General features: G+C 41.1%; 1 protein-coding gene across 1 annotated transcript in view; it reads left to right on the top strand.

The window, feature by feature from the left end:
- Positions 1-2158: 2158 nt before the first annotated feature.
- The window catches only part of LOC310951179 (transmembrane protein 26), a gene marked incomplete at both ends in the record, with an annotated part of 82471 nt that continues 64141 nt past the window's right edge, over positions 2159-20488 (top strand). Inside the window, 3 exons of the mRNA XM_083919302.1 lie at positions 2159-2352; positions 4379-4523; positions 5152-5800. Coding sequence (XP_083775428.1) covers positions 2159-2352; positions 4379-4523; positions 5152-5800 — 988 coding nt within the window. The remainder of the gene's footprint in view (positions 2353-4378; positions 4524-5151; positions 5801-20488) is intronic.

Genomic DNA, 20488 nt, shown 5'->3' with positions numbered 1-20488 from the left:
GAATATAAGATAAAAACAAGCCAATAAGACAGGTATAAAATACAAGAATAAAAGTTACCATGCAGTGTAAGAAATTAATATTAATGTGATTTCATAAAAGGCAGCATCGAATGGTGAATGCTCCGTTGTGGGTGGCAGCCCTGTTTCCAGGAAATCACATTCATATACAGCTAATGTGCAACAGCAAATTTATTATGAAGGGAGCATAATGCAGACTGGATTATCTTTTGTTGTCCATAATGAGTAAATGTTGTGTATGAACGTATTAGTAAAATGCTCACTGACAATACTGTATATGTCATTTATTACAAATCTTGCAAAAACAATACCCACTGGTAGTGAGAGAACTGAGGCCTCACCACAGAATCACATTTTATCTCAGTGCAGGATCGTTGATATTACAGAAAATTGTTTCCTAACTGCATTTTGGAAAAATCCAATCTGAGCTGAGGATAGGACTACGTTAGATGTACATACCCTGTCCTAAATTCAAAATAACAGCCATACTGTTGTCAGGTCTGTATGGTAGTTTCCTGTCTATATCTTATGTAATTAGGTTACATTATGTGTCCTCCGTGTATCAAGCTACACACAGTGTGTATAACAATTATTGGTGCAACACAATCTTTCCTGCGCATCCTGCATGTGCGTATCTGTGTGAGTATAAATGGAAAGTGTTTATAGTGTATATATTTTATTGTATTTTATTTTAGTGTACATAGCTTTAACTCTTATGACAATGACAATGAAGATGGGAATAACATGAAAATATAATGATTTAAAGAAGGCTTCTCAAATGGTATGATGACGTGCTCCATTTCCTGGACCATGTATTAATGGATATATATCTACTTCCGGCTCTAGAGAGGAGGCATTGGGTTGTGACAGAGGTCTTATTTTGTCCATAATAGCTAGCCGGTGATAAGTGAGAGCTGTCTGTCCATCTGGAGTCTCTAGTAAAAAAATGCAGGGAGTCCTGTGCAACTAGATACAGACTTGACATAATGACTGTTGATTGAATAATCACATTTACAGTTATAGTTGGATTTCTTAAGTTGCAAGGTTTGAGATAGGAGAGGAGGCAGCGATGAGTTAAATTTTTATTACTTTGTTAGGATATTTTTTCTGTAATGAGCCCGCCCCCCCACCCTGGGCCTCCTGTAAAGCAAGAAAAACACAACCCTCTTTTAATGACTTGTTAACTTTTGTAGCTACAGACAGAAATCTTTTACAACCTAGCAACCCAAAAAGTTGTTGTTATTTAGCGCCACACATTTCGATCCCTTTTAATCCTTATTTCATGCTGAGAGTTAGATACAAACAGGAAACACGGGGAATAAGAGAAGGATCTGACTTGTGTTACATGGTACTCATCTTTATAGGCAACCACTTTCAAGTCATCACAATAATCCACAGAGATCCAGAGATCAGAGTAGTTGAGCAAACTCCTGCAAAGCCTCATGGAGTCCTTTAATATCAGCTGCAGATGAGTTTCTCTAACTCTAGCTCACTAATCACTGCTTGCTTTGAGTTCCCCCAAAAGCTCAGAAGCTTTTATCCTGAGCTGACTAATTGACAGCGAGGACTCTCTGCACACTGACATCATGCAATAGTTATTGATAATGAACACTGGACTGGGGGCATGATGTGTAATGATGCACGCCCTTACATAAGTGTTGACTAATTTTTCATGGTTGGTTTGGTTTCAAATTGAAGTGGCCTTGTAATGTTGTAGTAGAACTATATGAGATTCAAAACAAAAAAAGGCCTTTACTGATGCAACTTTTGAGACATTAACAAAACGCTGAATAAGCCTCAACTCATCAACCTTGCATGAATGATCTGTTGAAAAGCAAATATGGCACACACATAGGATTTTCCCCATATTCATTTAGTATTACTGCTTGTCCCAGTATCTGACATCCTGTAAATCAGGCACGATCAAACAACCCCAAACAATCTAGTAATAGCTTTGGAGGAAAATCCAGGGATGCACACCACGCACTAGCTGGTACAGTAAATCTGCCTAAACTCACTTCACGCTCTTATTTTGATTTAAAAACACATTTCCATCATTTAGAGTAAGTGACAGTTGGCCTTATAAATCCTACTCAGACATAATAAAACTGTCCTCTGCAGGTTTTTCCTGTGGTGCACGATGTGTCGTCTCCTGAACGTCCTGCTGGCTTTGCTGAGTCGCTTCCTGTTTGCAGTCCACGGGGTGGTGACAGTGTGGCGAGTGGTGGCCGTTAAAGCGGAGCCGCTCTATTGGCTGCTGCTGACAGGTGTGGCTCTGCTCGGCGTGGAAATGGCTGTCACTCTGAAGTGCACTAGACATGCGGAGTGGAAATGGTAACAATAGGTCACAAAACACAAACAGTACTGACGATTGGAGCTAATGTTGGACCTTTACCGTCTCTAACATGCTAACAGCTCTGTGGGGCTGCACGTAGGTACAGGAGTGCCTTGTGCTAAATGCTAATATCAGCATGCTAATTGATGCTTAAACTGACAATGCTAACACCAATATTTAGCAGGTATGTTGATCATAATATCTTCAAATGTGAGCTTGCTTGCAGCTGTTAAACACTAAGCACAAAGTATAGTTGAGGCTGATGATGTCATTAGTTTAGCATGTATTAAAAAGAAGAAAAGCCAGACTTACCAAAGTCAATAGGCTGCATTCGCACCAAATCAGACGTTGCAAAAATGCCAGTCCTCCTATACATTTTAATAGGGGTAGTGCCTTAAGGCTGCAGTGGTGGGGACTGCTACCCTGACATGTCAGATGATTTTTGACACAGAACCATCTGAGAAACCATCCTTGGAAACAGTTCCGAAAGGAGCGGGCACTTTCATAAAATACCTGGCAGGTGAATGGATGAACCATCTGCGTATCTGCTGAAGTCAGTCAGTGAAGGGTGAATACATATTTTCCATCAAGAAAATTGCCACTACCTCTCCATGTTGTTGTCAGCCCCCTCAGCTGATTGGTCCATGGTGGCTCAAACACAAACACATCAATTGAAGCCTGACAAGATGGATTTTCATGTGATATGTGATCCCGTGATCGGTGATCCATGATATCACCAGAATCCAGCTGATATGCAAGAGAACCTGGGGGAGTTGCAGAGACCTAAGGCAAAAAGTTGAAACAGAACCAGTTTTTGCATAAATGTTTTTAGTTAATTTTTTCATTTGGACACTGAATACGTACATTGATGTCAATGATTTGGATCTTTTTTTTTCCAGAAATGTAACCTGTTGTCAGATGGAAGTTGCCAATCATGTAACCTCCCCAGCGATCAGACAAAACCCATTGTAGACACGAATGGATCATTTAAGTGATAGTTCCACACCGCTGCACAACAGTGCGCTCATTTGGTGTGAATGCAGCCGTCTATCAATGCCTGGATAAAAGTGGTGGATCTGGCGGACTGTGTGGTGGACTGGCCTTATCATCCCTATAAATCTGACATGAGAACATACTGTTATACCGATGACATCATCAGGGTTCATTTCAGAGACACACTCCTTTCACGGGCTGAGCAGTGAAGGAGGACCTTATCTTGGTGTGTTAAACTTCCTCAGTGCACTTTTAATTATTAAACAACAATAATGAACTCATTAATATAACATCAGCTGTGATAATGTTCAAACCTCCTGCTTCTGCTCTTAAAGAGAGGACTGAGCAGTTACAGACAGGCTTTGTAAACTTGTTTTTTGCGGGGAGTAAATAACTTCTGAACTTGTAACTGTGTGAACACTTTACAACCCATCTACCCAGGGTGGTGCATGAGAGGCAGCTTGTGTAATATTCTCTGTTATCCTCTGCTGCTCTTCTCCCTTTCGCTGTCTATCAAAAACAAATCTATTCCTCTGCTGTGTTATTGCTCCATCTCTCCCTGAACTCACGCCTCTGTCACAGTCGGCCCCATCGATTCGTGGGAAAAAATGTCTGCTGCTGGCTCAAGTAATTTCTGACCAGTAAAAATGTAAACCGACACCAACCTTTATTACATGAGTCTCCAAAGGATATGAGCATTTAGTGTCTCACCTCATTCAACATCAAGCTGCGTTTCATTCAAAAGCTCTAGCTCTCATGCACATCCTCAGATGAAGCTTTCTTCAGGCTTCTCTCTTTCTCACTGAGTCTTACTTTGAAGTTCTCTGCTCATGGAGAAGGCTTTGCACTGTCAAGAGGGATTTGCATATATGATGAGAATAATTGCCTGTCTGAAATTCAATGCTTCTTTTGGGGGGAAAAGAGCGCTCTTTCTTCTTTAGCAGGTGGCAAAAAAAAAGCACGTCACTAAAAATAACCTCCCCCCACCGTTCCCCCTCCACCCTCCCTACTCCGTTGGCGGTCCCCTTTTAGGTTCTCCCCCATGGTGTTCCTCTACCTCAGCACTGTCATCCCGTCCATTTGGTTCCTGGAGCTGAGCCTGCTGCAGTCCAAGCTTCCTGTCAACAACTCCTCCGGCCCTGAGCTTCATTTGCTGGCTCGCATCCCGATCACAACGGTAGGCGGTCGAGCACAAAACTGCCCTCCCCGCCTCACCCTCCACAACAGCAACATTAAAGCAACACCTGATAACAGATAAGATTCAAATCTAGCAAGGGGGTGGATAAACTATTAGTCGCAGGAAATGTGTAATAGACACATTGAGATGAAGTCCAGATAGTCTCCTGCAAGAAAAACTGTCAGATCTCTACCCTCCTGGGTGGTTTTAGTGCAGCTTCTTTCATGTAGGATTTGGGAACTTTTTTGCCCCTTGGCTGTGCTCGAGGCTGGGTGGCAGCTTTTGAAACTTAAAGACGTAGTGTTTCAGAAACATTGTGAAATGTCAAGGGGTGCTCTCAGGATAAACTCAATGAACCCCGACACAATCTGGAGCTAACTCGCAAGTCATCAGGATTAAATTGAGAATAGAGAGGCTTTATTGAACGTGTTTCATTGATTACATGGGTAACTTTTTCATTTACCAAGATACATTATAATATCTTTATGGTATAAAGGAAACATGATTTCAATATCAGGGAAAGCCGGTGAGAATTCAAAGGAGATTCTCTACTCTGTAACACAAACGGTGAAAAATGAATAGCGAATGCTTTTAAAGTAACCAGACTGTGCTGTTTTCCTGCACCCAGGGCATCGTGGAGCTGGACCCAGAGAACTGGGTGGCTGGCCTGGAACAGACAATGCTAATAGTGTTGGTTCTGGGTCGCTGGCTGATGCCCAAAGGGGACATGTCCCGCGACCAGCTCTCCCAGCTCCTCATGGTCTATGTGGGACTGGGTGCTGACATCCTGGACATCTTCGACACCTTCAAGGAACCTGAGGTCAAAACCAACCGAGCAATTGTCATCATGGGCCTGGGCCTCTTCTCTTGGGCACTCATGCAGTTTCCTCTGGTGCTGACCCAGACCCAACTCCCAATCGGTGAGCCTCCACAGAGGAAGGATGGTCTCTCTTGCTGCCCTGGTGATGCATCATCCTTTGCCTCCTGCTGCTCTAGTGAAGTGTGGAGCTTGCTTCTTACGGTGGGACTGCAAGATGGCCCATTTCTGCTTTACCGGCTCTACCTCATGATCCAAGAGCAGGTACTGAACCAGCTGATGATCTTCTTCACCTGCAAGAACATCCTCATTGTCCTCTTGGAGCTTTACAGAATCTTTGTGGTGCAGTGCGAGCAGCCAGTTGGAGAATCAGGGTTGGAGAGGTGTGCTGCTTTAGTGCTCCCGTGTCGAACCCAGAAGGATGAGGAGGAAGAGGAGGAGAAGGTGGAGGAGGAAGCAGGTGGAGAGCAGCAGAGCTGTCACACAGACACAGAGAGGTGCACTGAGAGGGAGGAAGATCAGAGGTGTCCAGGTATAGAAAGGCTCAAAATGCCGTGAGGCATGGCTTAGGCCCTCGGGGGGCGAGGACAGCTTTCACACACCAAGAGAAAAGTCGAACCCATCTGCCATCTCTTGCATCTTAGCCTCGCTCAGAGACAGTTTCGGCTCTCTGGAGGTTCAGTGACTAGAAATAGACCACAAGAGAAGAAAGTCCCCACTGAAAAGATTAGAGTGGAATTTATGCAACCCCCTTTGATAAAACCTTTTTCCAAAAAGTGCACAGTGTTTCAGTTAGAGGAGGTTTCTCCACTGAGGAAAACCAGTGCAGCAAGTTTAACATCAACTGTCAATCTGTGATCTATGAGAGAATTAACAAAATCAGCATAGCTTTGTGCTTTTGACTGCGACACATTTGTTTTAATTAGCAGCAGCTTATTGCGATATCATTTCATTATGTTGTGCATGTGCATTTTTAATAAAATGATGGTAATGAATGACGGCTCTGACAGGAGACAATATTTGGATTAAATTAATATGGCAGAAGAAGATGGTGATCACATGTCTTAATTAATAAACCTTTTCTAATAAAGATGCTTCAGAAAAGCACTGTGCTGTTTTTCTCAAGTTTTTTTTTTACTCTGATCACCATGAGATGGCAGTGTTGCCAAGTCAACCAAAGCAACACATAAGAACACAGTGTTTACTTGACTGGAACATGTATGCCAGTTTCACAGAAAAAAAAACTAACTGTGAGACAGCAACACAGTAGCAAAGTGACAGTGTTGGGCTTCATCATTTGTTGGTTCTAGGAATGGACATCTGCTTTATGAATCTCTTTCTAAGACCTGATAATCCAGTGAATAAGAATAAGGCGTGTAATAAAAGTATTTAAAAAGGGTTATTCACCTTCAGGCAGCATTTATGTGATGAATAGTCTGATGTAGGCAATTTAGAGACACCTCAAACTGTATAACAAGTAGGAGGAGAGTGAAGAGGTTTGCTTCATTTTCCTCTTGAGCACAATCAGCCCATGGAGAGCTGTTTGAGAGCTCTGTGCATTTTTATTATGTCTGAAAAAGTGCACTCGTGATTATGTAGGAGTTGTTCAAGTTCAACATGATTTGCTCTCACTTTCTCTCTTTTGAGAGATGGAAGGTGCTTTTGAGATATTCCTTCACATCCTATAAAAGCAGGAGACTCGTTGAGAGCCCACAAGGACAGATAAATGCTTGAGCTGAAGCTCTGGGTCTCAAGATTTCGAGCCACTTCACAGTGGCGACAAACAGCAGCAGCAGCAGCAGCAGCAGCAGCAGCAGCACAGTCCACCCTCACCTCCATCCAGACAATACCCCTCCTGTCAAAGAACCCTCCTGCATTTATGGATGACCCTCTCATTCTGTCTCTTACACCGTGCTGGGCAGGCTTGGGATGAAGATCAGTCACGGTAGCTAGTGGCAATTCAATCAGACGCCTTTCTTGTGCTATCCTGTGTCCATCAGATTGCTGAACTTTACTTGGCCTGCAAGATGACAAAAGCAGCTGAGGCTCTGAACAAGAGCAACTCTTTGTTTTCAATAAGCTGCCAATGAAAGAAAGGCGGAAACACAATGAGCCAGAGAGTAGAGAGCATTTTTTTCTTCTGTTGTATGTACTTGATTATGAAAATGCATAGAACATAAATCGACAACTGTAGACTTCCTCCAGTGGATTTAAATTTGCTGGAGAGCACTACTTTATTTCATCTTGGGTCTAAATTATTGATGGTGGAGCCAACTTGTAAGAGAAAGAAGAAAAAACTTAATGGAGAGTCCCCATTGAGATGTTGGTTCTTTCAGCAACATGACGCTGTCTGGGCTCATGGAGTGCGAGATAATGCCCAATTTACACAGTCACTCCCAGGCAAATGACATCACGCAGAGCTGAGACGAGGGCGCTGCTTCTTTAAGCACCTGAGTTTTGGGAGAATCCGATAATGGCGTGTCAATGTGATGTGGGCAATACAAGAGGGTGATGAAAGAGCTGCTTGCTTGTGAAGAGAGTCCTTTTCCTCTTCAGATTAACTGCATGCTTTAACAAGATTGTGTGGGCATGTGGGAGGATGGGGATGTCAGCTGATCCACGGGCTGCCCTACATAGATAGAGAGGAAGAGAGCGTGGAAACTCAAAGCCTGCAACTCCACTGCACATGGATGTAAAAATAAATAAATAAATAAATAAAATCAACCCTCACAAGCCCTCAACTGAAAAATATCTGCTCACACAGAAAAAGAGTGATGCTGCCTCCAGGTGCTGCTTAAAAGCTGCTACAAGTTCATCTCTGTTTGGATCAATTCATTAAGCAAAGCAAAGCATGCATACTAATTCTGTCAAGCCTCCTTATTTGATCATGTTTCTGAGGATAAAGTGGAATGACTGATCACTGACAACATATCATTTGGTTGGAGAGATGAGTATTAGTCATACTGAAGCTCTTATAGTTTTAGTTACAGTATGTTGCTTGGACAGATTTAGTTTGATTGCTGTTCTCCCAAGCCGAGATCAAAGTTTAGACTTGTGTGTCTGCAATAGATAGTGATACTTGTTGCACATTCCAGTTTTCTTTGGAAACAAAAAATGTCTAAATGTTCCCACTTTTATTGTTGTACGGTAGCAGATATCAGTTAAAGCATGCCATTAATTTGTCTGACGGCTGCAGTCGACCTCTTGGCGACATTTGTCAACGACACTGGGAATCCACTTATCAAACTGACTATTCGCAAGTTATTCTGATACATCTGTCATGTTACAAAAAACAGAACTCTGATTTCATGAAAACACATGTTGTAAACAAAATTGCATGGACTTGCTGACTGGTGGAGTTGTGGGATGTCAAACGGTAATGTTACACATCCTACTAGGTACTTACATACCTAGTTTATTTAATTCAGTTCACAAAAGAGCTGTTAGATTAAACATCAGCCAAGTTGAGAAGTCTTTAGGAGCCATACATATTACTAATACATTTTAATTTAGGAGTATCATCTGTGTAACAGGGAACTCAGATCGGTTAAAGTGAAAAATATGTTAATGGAGTCTGGACAGTGGTGCAGCCGGCAGTGACTGGACTCCAACAACCCCAGTGTGTATTTCTGGACCAACAGGACTTTGGAGAGGGCAAGAATAACAACCAGTCAGACTAATGGGCTTTAGGTCCGATGGGACATTTGTTAGACTACTAGCGTTTCAGAATATTGGGACTTGGGCCAATGGTAAGTTCCCAAACCACCCCAGGGCAAAACTGAGCTGCTCGCTGTGTGTAACTTTCCTGTTACATTTAGGTACCTGTTAGGTACAGTGCACGCAGCAGACTGCACTGGGTTATACACTTCGCCCAAAGCGCCCAGTGTGTGATAATTTGATTCAGCACAAATTTATTTATGATGTGCACCATATAGGCACAATGTCCACTGAATAAACGGAAAAGTATTGAAATTGGATTTCAAACACAATTTTTGGTTTATATTCCCTAACAAATTTTGAATTTCACAAAACCTTGATAAAGACAAGTGATGTGCTTTCTCAAACTGTTGAATACCGTGTGATGTGGTAAAAACTCCTGATAAGGCTGTTAAGTGGATCTTTTTGTCCAGCTGCTGTTTGCAAGGTCAAAAATGAATGTTCACTCTGAAATAAACTATGAAGCAAATTGCCACAAACTAATGGCCACACAGTGAATGCGATTCCTTTTGGGGCCCTTGAGGCTCTGGGGTCAATTTTTAATCCAGCCCTGTCTATGTTAGCGATGTCAAATAGCTGACACTGATTATATATTAACACAATATAAATAGCAAGTTATGCTCCAAGCTTCAAATTAGGTGTCTTGAATAAAAGAAGATAATTGCTTTAGACATACCACTTCATTATATTTTCCAAGGAAACGTGGTGTTGATATTTCCAAGAGAACCTGAAGGCTGCAGAAGTTACAATGAAATGAAAGAAATTCGCTCAACCTGAGCAGGTGCATTCCCATGACAGCGTGGAGTGTTTTCACCACATGCCACAATTTCCCTATTTTGTGTCAACTAATCAGGAAGTCCAAACATACCAAGGTGTGCCTCATCAGCCTCCAATCCCACAGATAAGCCTGTCAACATGCCGCTGAAATGTTACAGGAAGAGGAAAAACAAAAGCAAACTTCAAATGAACTCTACAACTTTCTGACAGGCAGCTGAGGATCCTTCTCAAACTGCCTCATGTAACGCCAGGGAGGGCAAAATAATGAGCTTTACTTCACTGGTTGTGAATCAGGGATATGTAACATGTCTTGTTCTCACATAGTATTGTGACAGTGTGACATACCGTATCATGTATACCTAAACTTATGTCAATTGATAATATTTAAACTTCTCTGGACATATTATTATTATGATACCTCCGTGGACCAGTGCAGACAAACATATGTCCTCTCAGTCAGCTCTTTCTTTTAATGAGGAACAACACTGTTTCTACCCTGAAGAGTTCAGATGTCCTACAGAGAGAAGACATTTCATCTTTTTATTATAAGATAATGTATGTGAAATCCTTTAATAGCAATGGGAAGTCTAAATATTAGGTTTAAAACAGAAAGATACCTTTTTGAATTTCTTAATCCCAATGTCATCACACTCAGTATTGTATAAAAGTTTAAAATGCTAATGTTGTGACAACTTTACTCTAATGCACATCAGAGATCAGGCTCTAGGAACAAGAACAGTCTTCTTACTCATAATATGAGACTCTGGTAGGTGTAACTACCAAAGGTAGAGCTGAATTCAACCCTGTTGGTTGAATATCAGGGTGATAGACCTGTGGAACAACAAAAAAGCCCAAGCTGTAGTGCTAGATCCATCAAGTCCTTTCAACTAAAGGATATGCTATTCCAATTGTTTTCTTGCCAGTTGCTCTGCTTTCTGTTTTGCTAGGCGTCTGACAGATGCACTGCAACCCTGAACTTTTCTGGAGATTACCCGGAGGAGCTGTATGTGAGAAGACAAATGTCCGAATCAGCTGGACCAGACATTAAACAGACTTTTCCCTGCGTAATATCTGATTGAGCATGTGTAAATGAGCAGTTCATTATCCAGAGCATTCACAGTGAGCGACTGGGTCTTGATAACATTTCTACCATGTGGCTCGTGTGAAACTGGAAGAAAACAAACCTCAGAGGGTGAAGAAGAAGGGGATTTACACAAATATGCCAACAGAAATGTCTAACTGGAGAGACAAAAAGATTCAAGAACTTCTTTCGATCATGAACCAGCTACGTGACCCATAAGCGAGATGATAGGCCCTTGGGATTTTTGTTATTGTTAGGCTTCTTTGTGGTCATTTTGCACCTCTTCGTCGATGGTACGTGTCTCTTTGAAGGAATTTTTCAAGGTGAAGGCCAAGGGTGCCCCTGATACTTTAGGCCTGTGCGGGGTAGGCCTGTTCAGTAATCCATCAATGTTGTGACTGTGATGTAATCTGCGTCATGTCCTGCCTCCTGCACACTCTACCCAGGTGTCACCCCTCACCTAAACCCAACACATTATTTCCAATAAGTGAGAATAAGTCTGACACAGGGAATCTACTGTGTCCCGACCTGATTCATTGGACATTGTCTGGAGTTCAAATGAGAAAAGGGCTCAATAATCAACATTGGAAAAAGACCCATATTGACAGTTGTTGGTTAGTGCATCATCTCATATTCTGAATAGGTCTGCTGAGTTTTACTGCTGATTCAAAGACAAACCAAAGTTGGGGTGTATTAGCTTCTCAGGTGTCTGATAACTTTGACTTGTTGTCTCTCATCCTTATTTATATTCATTTCATTTTCCTCCACTGTTAATTGCTTCTGTAACCAATTCTATGCGAAATGCAAAAGTGAGCAATGAATATGAAATCCCTTTATAAGCAGAGCATTCTGAATTCCACATGGCAGCTTTGGAGATAACAGCTCTGACAGTTAACAGTTTAGTCAGTCAATCTTTGGCCACAGAGGATGTATTGTTGAAATATTAATTGGCCGCCTCCTTTGCCATCCCCCAGTTCCTCTGAGCTGGGAGAGCTACCACTTTACCCTCTTCCAATCTACATCATGGCCTCTGGTCATAGAGGCCGAGGCCACTTCGGGACACCAGTTCTAATCAGGGAATACAGTCAACTGTCTGACTGAACGACATAATTAGGACAGTTCAGAGCACTCGATGAACAAACACATTTTCGAATGTAGCTCAAGTGTTGTTTGAGCCATATGCTTGGTGATATCCCTGCAGTGTGATGGCCATGTCCTAATTCTGTCCTCCACACAAGGGGACTGGATGCTCCTTACTCATTTGCACTAATCTAACCGATGCAGCCCAAAAGGTTTGTGTTGTTGAAAGACTGGTACCTTCATGTAAAATTCACTGTGGCTGCCAAATGCAAAGTGCATTATATAAAACATTGGTTCTAAGTTGAACTAAAACTTAAATAATGGAGAATGTATTCCAATCTAGTTCACTGTCATTACTATTATTCTGTTCTTTTTTGTAAACACATACGGTATATAAAATGTAAGACCTTAAGACTAAAAAAGAAAAGGCTTCTGAAGAGGGGCCTGAAATCTGAAAAAAATAAAAGAGGGCATAAAAGTGAGCTATAGCCAGGAAGCTTGACTGTGACCTGTTGAGAGACCTGTCAGTCAAACAGTCAATCAACAGCCCATAAAACCTGACGTCCGGCCATTCACCTTCTGCTATCAGTGTGTTACTGGTCATAAAACCCCTACGGGGAACAACAACAGTCGGATTTGATTTACCACAGCTTTTAACTCTGGCAGTGACATGCGCCACTGATATTGACTTGACCAGTGACTCAGGGGCGGCCGTGCCCCAGCGGTTCAGCACCATCCGTGGGATCGGCGGTTCAATCCCCGGCTCCTCTGGTCCACAAGACACTGAATCCCTGTGCTGCACATGGGTGTGTGAATGTGGTGTGAATTGTTAGATTAGAATAGATGGTATGTAGATGTCCCGTGCCATCAATGTCTGTGTAAATGGGTGAATGTGACTAATAGTGTATAGCGCCTTGAGTATTTTGAAGACAAGAAAGGTGCTATATAAGTACAAGTCCATTGCCAGTGTGGGCTACCAATCTATTCCATAGATCGTCCCTACACATTTCAGATATCCTTTTAAATATAACAAATGTTTTAAAAGTAACGAGTCGAGACACATATTAGATGTGACATTTAGCTGTTGAGAATCCAACCTGACAGAGAAAGAGTTTTCTTTGTCACTTCAGTTCAGTCAGTTTTCTTGGAAACAACGTGGGTATTAGATGAGAATGCTCCTGGGAGTTTATGAAACGGTAGTCCAGCCTCAATGGTGTTTCTATATATATATATATGTTAGATAGATATACATTATATATACAGTATATGTACATAACACATTATCCTTTGGATCCCTTTCTCACTCACTCAAGTGTCAACATCTTTTGAAAAAATACCAAGAGAGAGTTACATAGCCTGTATAGGAGGTGAGGCTCTGACATGATCTGTTATGTGAACATATAATGTGTCAAAGGGAGGGCTTTCACTTCACTTTATGTGTATTGTCACTGACCTGACAGGCTTAGCTGAGGAAAATGCCCCCGGTTGTAATGGCACCAATAGGCTCTGTGTAACCCTGCACTTAAAAAAAAAAGAGAAAGCAAATGACTGCCGTAGTCACTTGCAGAATGAACAAGGCTGTAATGGCAAGTGAGTCAATATAATCAATGGATCTGAGAGAGGAGAGTCTGTTCTTTAAATGGTTGGACCAATGAGCTGTGTTACACACGTGCTGTAATACAGATAAGACATACAAAGCTGTAAAGTACTATTGTCTTCTCTCTCCCTGCCTCAGCTCTGTCTTCTGTCCACATTTAAAGTGGTCAGTGTGACAACTGTTCTGTTTGGCCTGCAATTTACAAAACATCAGTGGGATACATTTGCGTGTGTGTGTGTGTGTCAGAATATTATGGCAGCAGCCCATTGCCTATACACAAGATGACAAGCAATTCTTTCACGGGGCATTTCATGAAGATTGAGCCACCAAATTGTTTTGTTGAACAGACAGAAAATAGCCGTTGTCATTTTGGTCTTGAGAAAGCAATCAGCTGTCAGGGAAGACACACTGGAGAGCTCTCTTACATTTACACTTAAGAACAGCAGTGAGTAGGGTTTAGAGGGATCTTAAACTTAATCCTCATTTATTTTTTATAGTGCCTTTCGTGCAAAATTGCAATAAATTGAAAGGCTGGTCACATAGCGATAATTTTGATGCCTAAACCTAACCGACAGCAAAAGCAAAGGTCTTCGTTTTTGCGGTTGACTTCTGTTCGTCGTTTCGCAAGAGAATAATTTTTGTGCGGATCTTTTCGTACAATATCCAACGAACCTGTTGATGAGAATATATTGTGAGGTCAGGCATTGACGTTGAATGGTTAGGGTCAGGATAGCCCATTGGTCAGGGGATAGGTTAAAAACAAATCGAGTTTCCCGTACGGAGCTGGTAGTGTGCACTAGATGCCACTCAATACTACACACTGAAGAAGAAACATTGAATTCTTTCATCCATAAAGATACATTTTTAATGAATACTATCTGTATACCAGCTAATACCCCGGTATCCTTCATCAGGATGAGAACAGAAGCACCTTATTCAACCAGAACTGTGGTATGCTTCAATACATTTCTGCACATTTATAGCTCTCGCAATGATTATCTGCCATTGATTGCGCGGTAGATTGTGTTGTGTGCGGGTTCTTTTTCTTGGATGGGTTTATATAATTACATTATGTAGGACATGGGCAGCCAGAAGCGCTTTTTCTCTTTGGAAGACTTCAGAGAGTGAATGGAGCAGATCTATTTCAGGAAGTGGGTTAGTGGTGAGGGGAAGAGGCTTGATTCAGAGAATAAACACATATTTTACACATTAAGATATTTGTTATTGCACCATGCAGCCTCTGGTGTCCCTGAGTCTGTAGATAGTGAGATAAACCATATCACATCTCTGAGTAACACTAATACACTGTATGTTTACTGCTGTAAATGTATGTCATGCATTATATTCACCCATGTGGAAAATAGTTTAGTAGCATGCAGTGATGTAATTATCTACAACTTCCACTAATAGTAGCTCAATCCTTTGGATTCAATTAAACAATTACAGCATGAAGAAATGAAGAAAAAGTTGCAAACTTGGGAAGACTGAGGTCTGGAGGCTGGACATTATTAGTAACTTAACTTAGCTTAAAGTTTTTCTCAGTCCTATGTGAAAAAATGCACAACACCTCTAAAGTTGACCTATGTAACAGTGATAAATCAAAAAAATAACAGTGTTACTTGACAAAAGCAGGCATGGTTGCACAAACAATGACAAAAGTGTTTCTTCTTCTCTGTTGTTGGTGTATTTCGGTGGCAGAGTTACAGTGACACATAGAGGTGCGGCATGTGTACGACAACGTTTTGGGTCGGTTTCAATGGTTTCTTGTGGACGCAGCCTGAGTCAACAGCAACAACAGCAACAGCGAGCCCAGGTAATGCCAAAAATTAGCCTTCTTGAAATGGAAGTATAGTCATTACTTTTCCTTATGTGAAATTAAAGGAACGAATGTATATGTGAAATGCACATCATGCCGTGTAGGGCTTGTGCTTCTGCACGTCCCTCCATAGACTACTTGACCAAACTTGCTGGCTTCTGGTCAGAATCAGACCAGCTGTAACAGCAGACATTGAGATGTAAAAATATGCAGTAATATCCTATATATTTGTGAATCCTGTCAAATATGAATGTAAAAATAAGGATATTATCTACCAGCTGTCCCGAGGACCTGTCGTCTTTGCCAGGCCACCGTAGCTTACGGGAGTAAAGAGACAGGCGGGCGGGGGTCAGATCTGCGCAGAGTAATGGAACAAAAACGCCAATACATCGCAGACAGTATAATGATAACATCCAAAATGCAAGATTCATTCTCAGTGGGTTCATGAGAAATACTTAAAAAACTAGAATGTTTTAAAATGGCCACCTCGGCATATCGAGAGGTTAATAGGATACATACTGTAAGTTGCATTGTACTATCATAACTGGATGATATGAAGCTAGTTGTAATCACTCTAAATGCATTTAGGACAGTTTGATCCAATGTGAAGTATCATCACTGGTCGCCTCTGAATGTAATCTGGACAGTGATTACGTTTATCACCACAATGTAATTGGGATATCAGTTTGTGCTTTATCAATTGGACTTCTACAGGAGACAGGTTTGCAATTGGACACTGCTTTCATGTAAAGCATCACATGACAAATACACTGGTAACCATTAACCACAAATGTAGTGGAGTGAAAAGGACAACAATTCCATCTGAACTGTTATGAATCCAGTACTACAGTAAATGTTTTTATGCACTCTTTTCGACATGCACTTTATGACATAATGGGTGACGTATTGGACTGATTTCTTAGCGAACAAGTGCTCGACCGTAAACAGCCTGAAGTCTTGTCGTCACAGTGAGGTCTCCCTGTTTAGTACCACCATGCCTGTATGAGACCACATAGACAGAACACTAAGCAAACTATTTTCCCCCTGCTTCTAGGCTTTATACTAAGCTGGGCTAAACAGAACCCAGCTACTCAATGCACAAAAAAAGGATTGAGATCACTATCCTTACCTGGACAAGAAGCATATCTTGAAAAATGTATTTCCCAAAATGTTAGACTCACAACACTCCTTACACACACTCCTTATATTTGGAGTCCAAAAAACTTCCTGTGCAGTTCATTAAGCCAGGCAACCATCAAATGAACTCAAATTATGTTGAGATTGAAGTCCTTGTGATGTAACACCCAAATAATCTATGTACATTAATTCAGTCATAGCATTCTTAATGTGCTGCTGGAGTATTATTGGACTTGTCCTTGAAACCCACTTACAGTGAATTGATAAAGCGTATTCTTTGTTATGTCCCACTCAAAGAGCCTCCCATGCAATTGTACTCTGGGCTAAGACCTGATTTCCATTTCCACTGCATGATAACAGCCTCGCCTCACTCTTGCCGAGCGACAGACAAGGATAAAAGCTGAATCAAAGCCAGTCAAAAACAATTTGACAAGCAGATGGATTTGAGGGGCTTGTGGTCTACGCCGAGATTTATATAACATGCATGCATCTGTACATATTAGTTAACCATTTGTGTGTGTGTGTGTATGTGTGTCTGTATGTAAACGCATATTAATATTTGTTACTTAAATTATAATTGATAGACTGGCTTTGATGTACAGCAGGTACATGCTAAAAAATCCTTTGAAGGCAGATCCTCGAACATCCCCCTGTGTTCTTCCAGGAATGGAGCGCAGAAACACGAAGGAAAGGAGATTCAGTAATGTGGCTCACCTCCCATCTATCCCCCACTCCAGCTACAGCTCTCCACACAAAAAAACAACTACCAGGCCTCATATGTCACTGTCAATACTGGCCCACATGAATCCAATATGTACAGCAGCGAGAGACTTTGTTCAAACAGATTGCTTGGCATTGGATAACAAGCGGAGAGGTTCGAAGTGCATGTGTGTACCAGTGTGTCACTGCTCCTCTATATATACGGGGAATAAACCTGCACAGCACAATGTATTTAGAAGAATATGCAAGCTGCACGAACAAGAAGCAGGAAAACAGCATCTAAGCTTCACTTACAAAGTGAATTGTTTATCATGTATACATGCTATGAGGTTCACCCCACAGCTAAATAAAAGATTGCTTAATCCAGAACAGCTGATCCTTTATATTCGAACAAATAATTGTACTTGCCTTTTTAACGCTTCGGGGCTGATATGAATACAGAAAGATGCAGAAGAGTTGGATCTATATGAATGTGAATCCACTGTCAAAATATACAGCACAATCATCAGCAGTGCTAGTTTTTTTCAGAGTCCGACTGATATGGGATTTTTAAGACTGATTTTAAAGGGACGGAGAGTTATTACGGATATGGCAGCAAATGTAGGGACTTTAATAACTTTAAATGAACGCTCAAAAAATAAAGCTATATTAACTATACTATATTAAATAAAGAGCTAAATAAACATCTGTACATGCTCAGTATCAGTACCATTTTCTGCCTTAGATGTTCTGTAAAAAAAATTTCATATACCACATAAACATGCCAATACAGAACGGTGTGTCTGTGATAGGCGATTCGTTTTGTCCCAATTAGATGTATATTAGAGTAGAGACAGAAAAAATAAACGAGCAGGGTTTAGCTTTACCATGCAAAGTTGATCCGATACCTATATCAGTATCTGAAATGCCTCCACTGCCTAAAATGCAGTTATCAGTATCTTTGAGAATGCAAGTCTGCAGTGATTTGATACCATTTCATTTTGTCCAGAAAGATATCGACCTTAAAACAGTTTATTCATATACTTTTTCCATTTGGAATGATTGTCAAACTAGATAGTAAAAGGAAATAATGTTGTATTAATTACAGTATATGTATGTCCTGTATAAATCATAGGAATCAAATCACATCCATAATAAGAAAATAAATAATATTAATATCGGAACATCTCTACTAACATGTCCATTAATTGAATTGCGGTCTAACCAGAAACCCACTGAACCTCAAATGATAAGTCAACTCCAAAACTATATTCAATATCTATAGTGCAGTGTGTGAGGATTAGGACAGTGATGCAGTGTTTTTCATTGTTTTGGCTCAGCGCTTTGGATTGGAAGTGAAATATTGACGATGAGGATAAAGTAGTGACCTTCAGCAGGCCTTCACATGATGAGTGAACAGTTTAGGACTACAGCCTCAAATTAAACCTCAAAGTCAGCTGCAAGACCTATAGTGGTCAATTGAAAACTGGTTCCAGTTCTTGATAAATGCAAACTAATAGACAATATTTCCTTAATTTGTCCATGATTTGTTAAAGTGAGATTTATACTCTTCGATTCATCCATTATCTACAGGTATACTCCAATATTCTTATAATCAACTTTGAAATAATTGACTTAAAACCATATTTGCACAGGACTGGTGTTACCAGGGAACCTCATGTGGTTTGGAAATTTGCACAGGATAATGAAAAGGAGTCTGTATTTTACTCAGATTTAAGAACAACAAAGCAACCAATACGACCCCAAATCACTGAGATGCAAAGTCACATGGGACTTATTATAGCATCACCTCTGTGTTTGGTGAAATATTGTATGTAATTTGAGGTGGAATTTTTACATGGACATGGCAGATTAAGATCCTAGATGACTGATGAAATTATTACAAATAACTAGAGGCCCCCAGGTAATACTATTCCACAAAAATAGGTCTTTATAAGGTGATAAGGAGCACCAGTTTGTGTCTCAGTGAAGGATTTCTCACTTGAAAAGGAGACAGACTTGGTTGGCTTTCAAGTGTTCTGTAGGACCCACCTTCATGGCCTACAGCTTTTGTGTTTAGCAGAGTGCAATGCAATAAAATGCCTTGAAGATATTTTTTCCTGCCTCTTTTGATTTCTCGCTTGTTCTCAAACAGACTCTTCTAACTGGAACCTGTGTACCTGCTGATAGTTGCATGACCAGGTGCAACAGCTCCCTGCTTTTTTGTTCTCACTGTTTGCCAACTGCTGTTCAGTATCAGAGGCCATGAACAAAAGGCAAATATCTGCAGATAATTAACATTTACACATTCTGATAGCAAAGCTCCACTTTTCTAATGTACCCAAAGTTGTTTAGACATGGCTTGAGAGAGCCATTATATATGTACAGTATTTAAAGTCTATATACTGTATTTAATTAATGCTTTCCAGTATTAAGGCCTTTACACCCACACAGTGTTTTTGGTGCATTTTTTAGGCTGGACCTACCAGATGCACTCCTTCTGTTCCTACCTTTAACAATAAAAGCCCTAGACTATAACTGTTGAGCCAATCTGGCAGGCCAATCCAGTATGAATATCGGCAGGCAAGCATTTTGCATTTTTGTGTTTACCGTATCACTTGCAGCATTACAGTAGCTACATAAATCCTTGTTCTTATTGTGCATTCACACCAGAAGCGATCGAGGCGATGAAAGCATCAAGCTGCCATTCAAAATAAATGATGCTTTGGGGCGCGTTCCGAGCGCTAAGAGCGATGCGATGAAGCGTCCATCGCCCATTGCTTGTGTCACGACAGACAATCAGCTTTGAGATTGCGGTAGGCGTCATCGAAGTTGTCCGTGAAACATCCATGGTTATCAGCTATGGCCTGATCTCACTACAACACAATGGCTCTTTTAAGAGCCACACACTTCATCTGAGAGCCCATTTCTGTTTTTTTTTTTTTTTTTTTAAAAAGCATTCAGGCCCTTGGTTAGCACTAGCAAAACAGCAGAGTAGCCTGAGCGGGGGGTAAGCTTCAGTTAGATAGTCGCCTTGGCTGCTACCTGGAATTGAGGCGATGAAGCGATGATCAAAAATGTGACAAATGTGAGCAATTGACGTGATACTTGCATTCCAGATGATTTAATCGCCTTCATCGCTTCTGGTGTGAATGCACGGTTACAGAAGAAAGGTGGTCACAGCAGCTCAGCCTCGACCAGTGTCTGTCACTGTGTTGAGTTTTCCACATGTTACACAGGAAAG

This window comes from Echiichthys vipera, assembly GCF_963691815.1.
Source record: "Echiichthys vipera genome assembly, chromosome: 9".
In the NCBI taxonomy this organism is placed as follows: domain Eukaryota; kingdom Metazoa; phylum Chordata; class Actinopteri; order Perciformes; family Trachinidae; genus Echiichthys; species Echiichthys vipera.
This window is presented reverse-complemented; position numbering and strand designations above follow the sequence as displayed.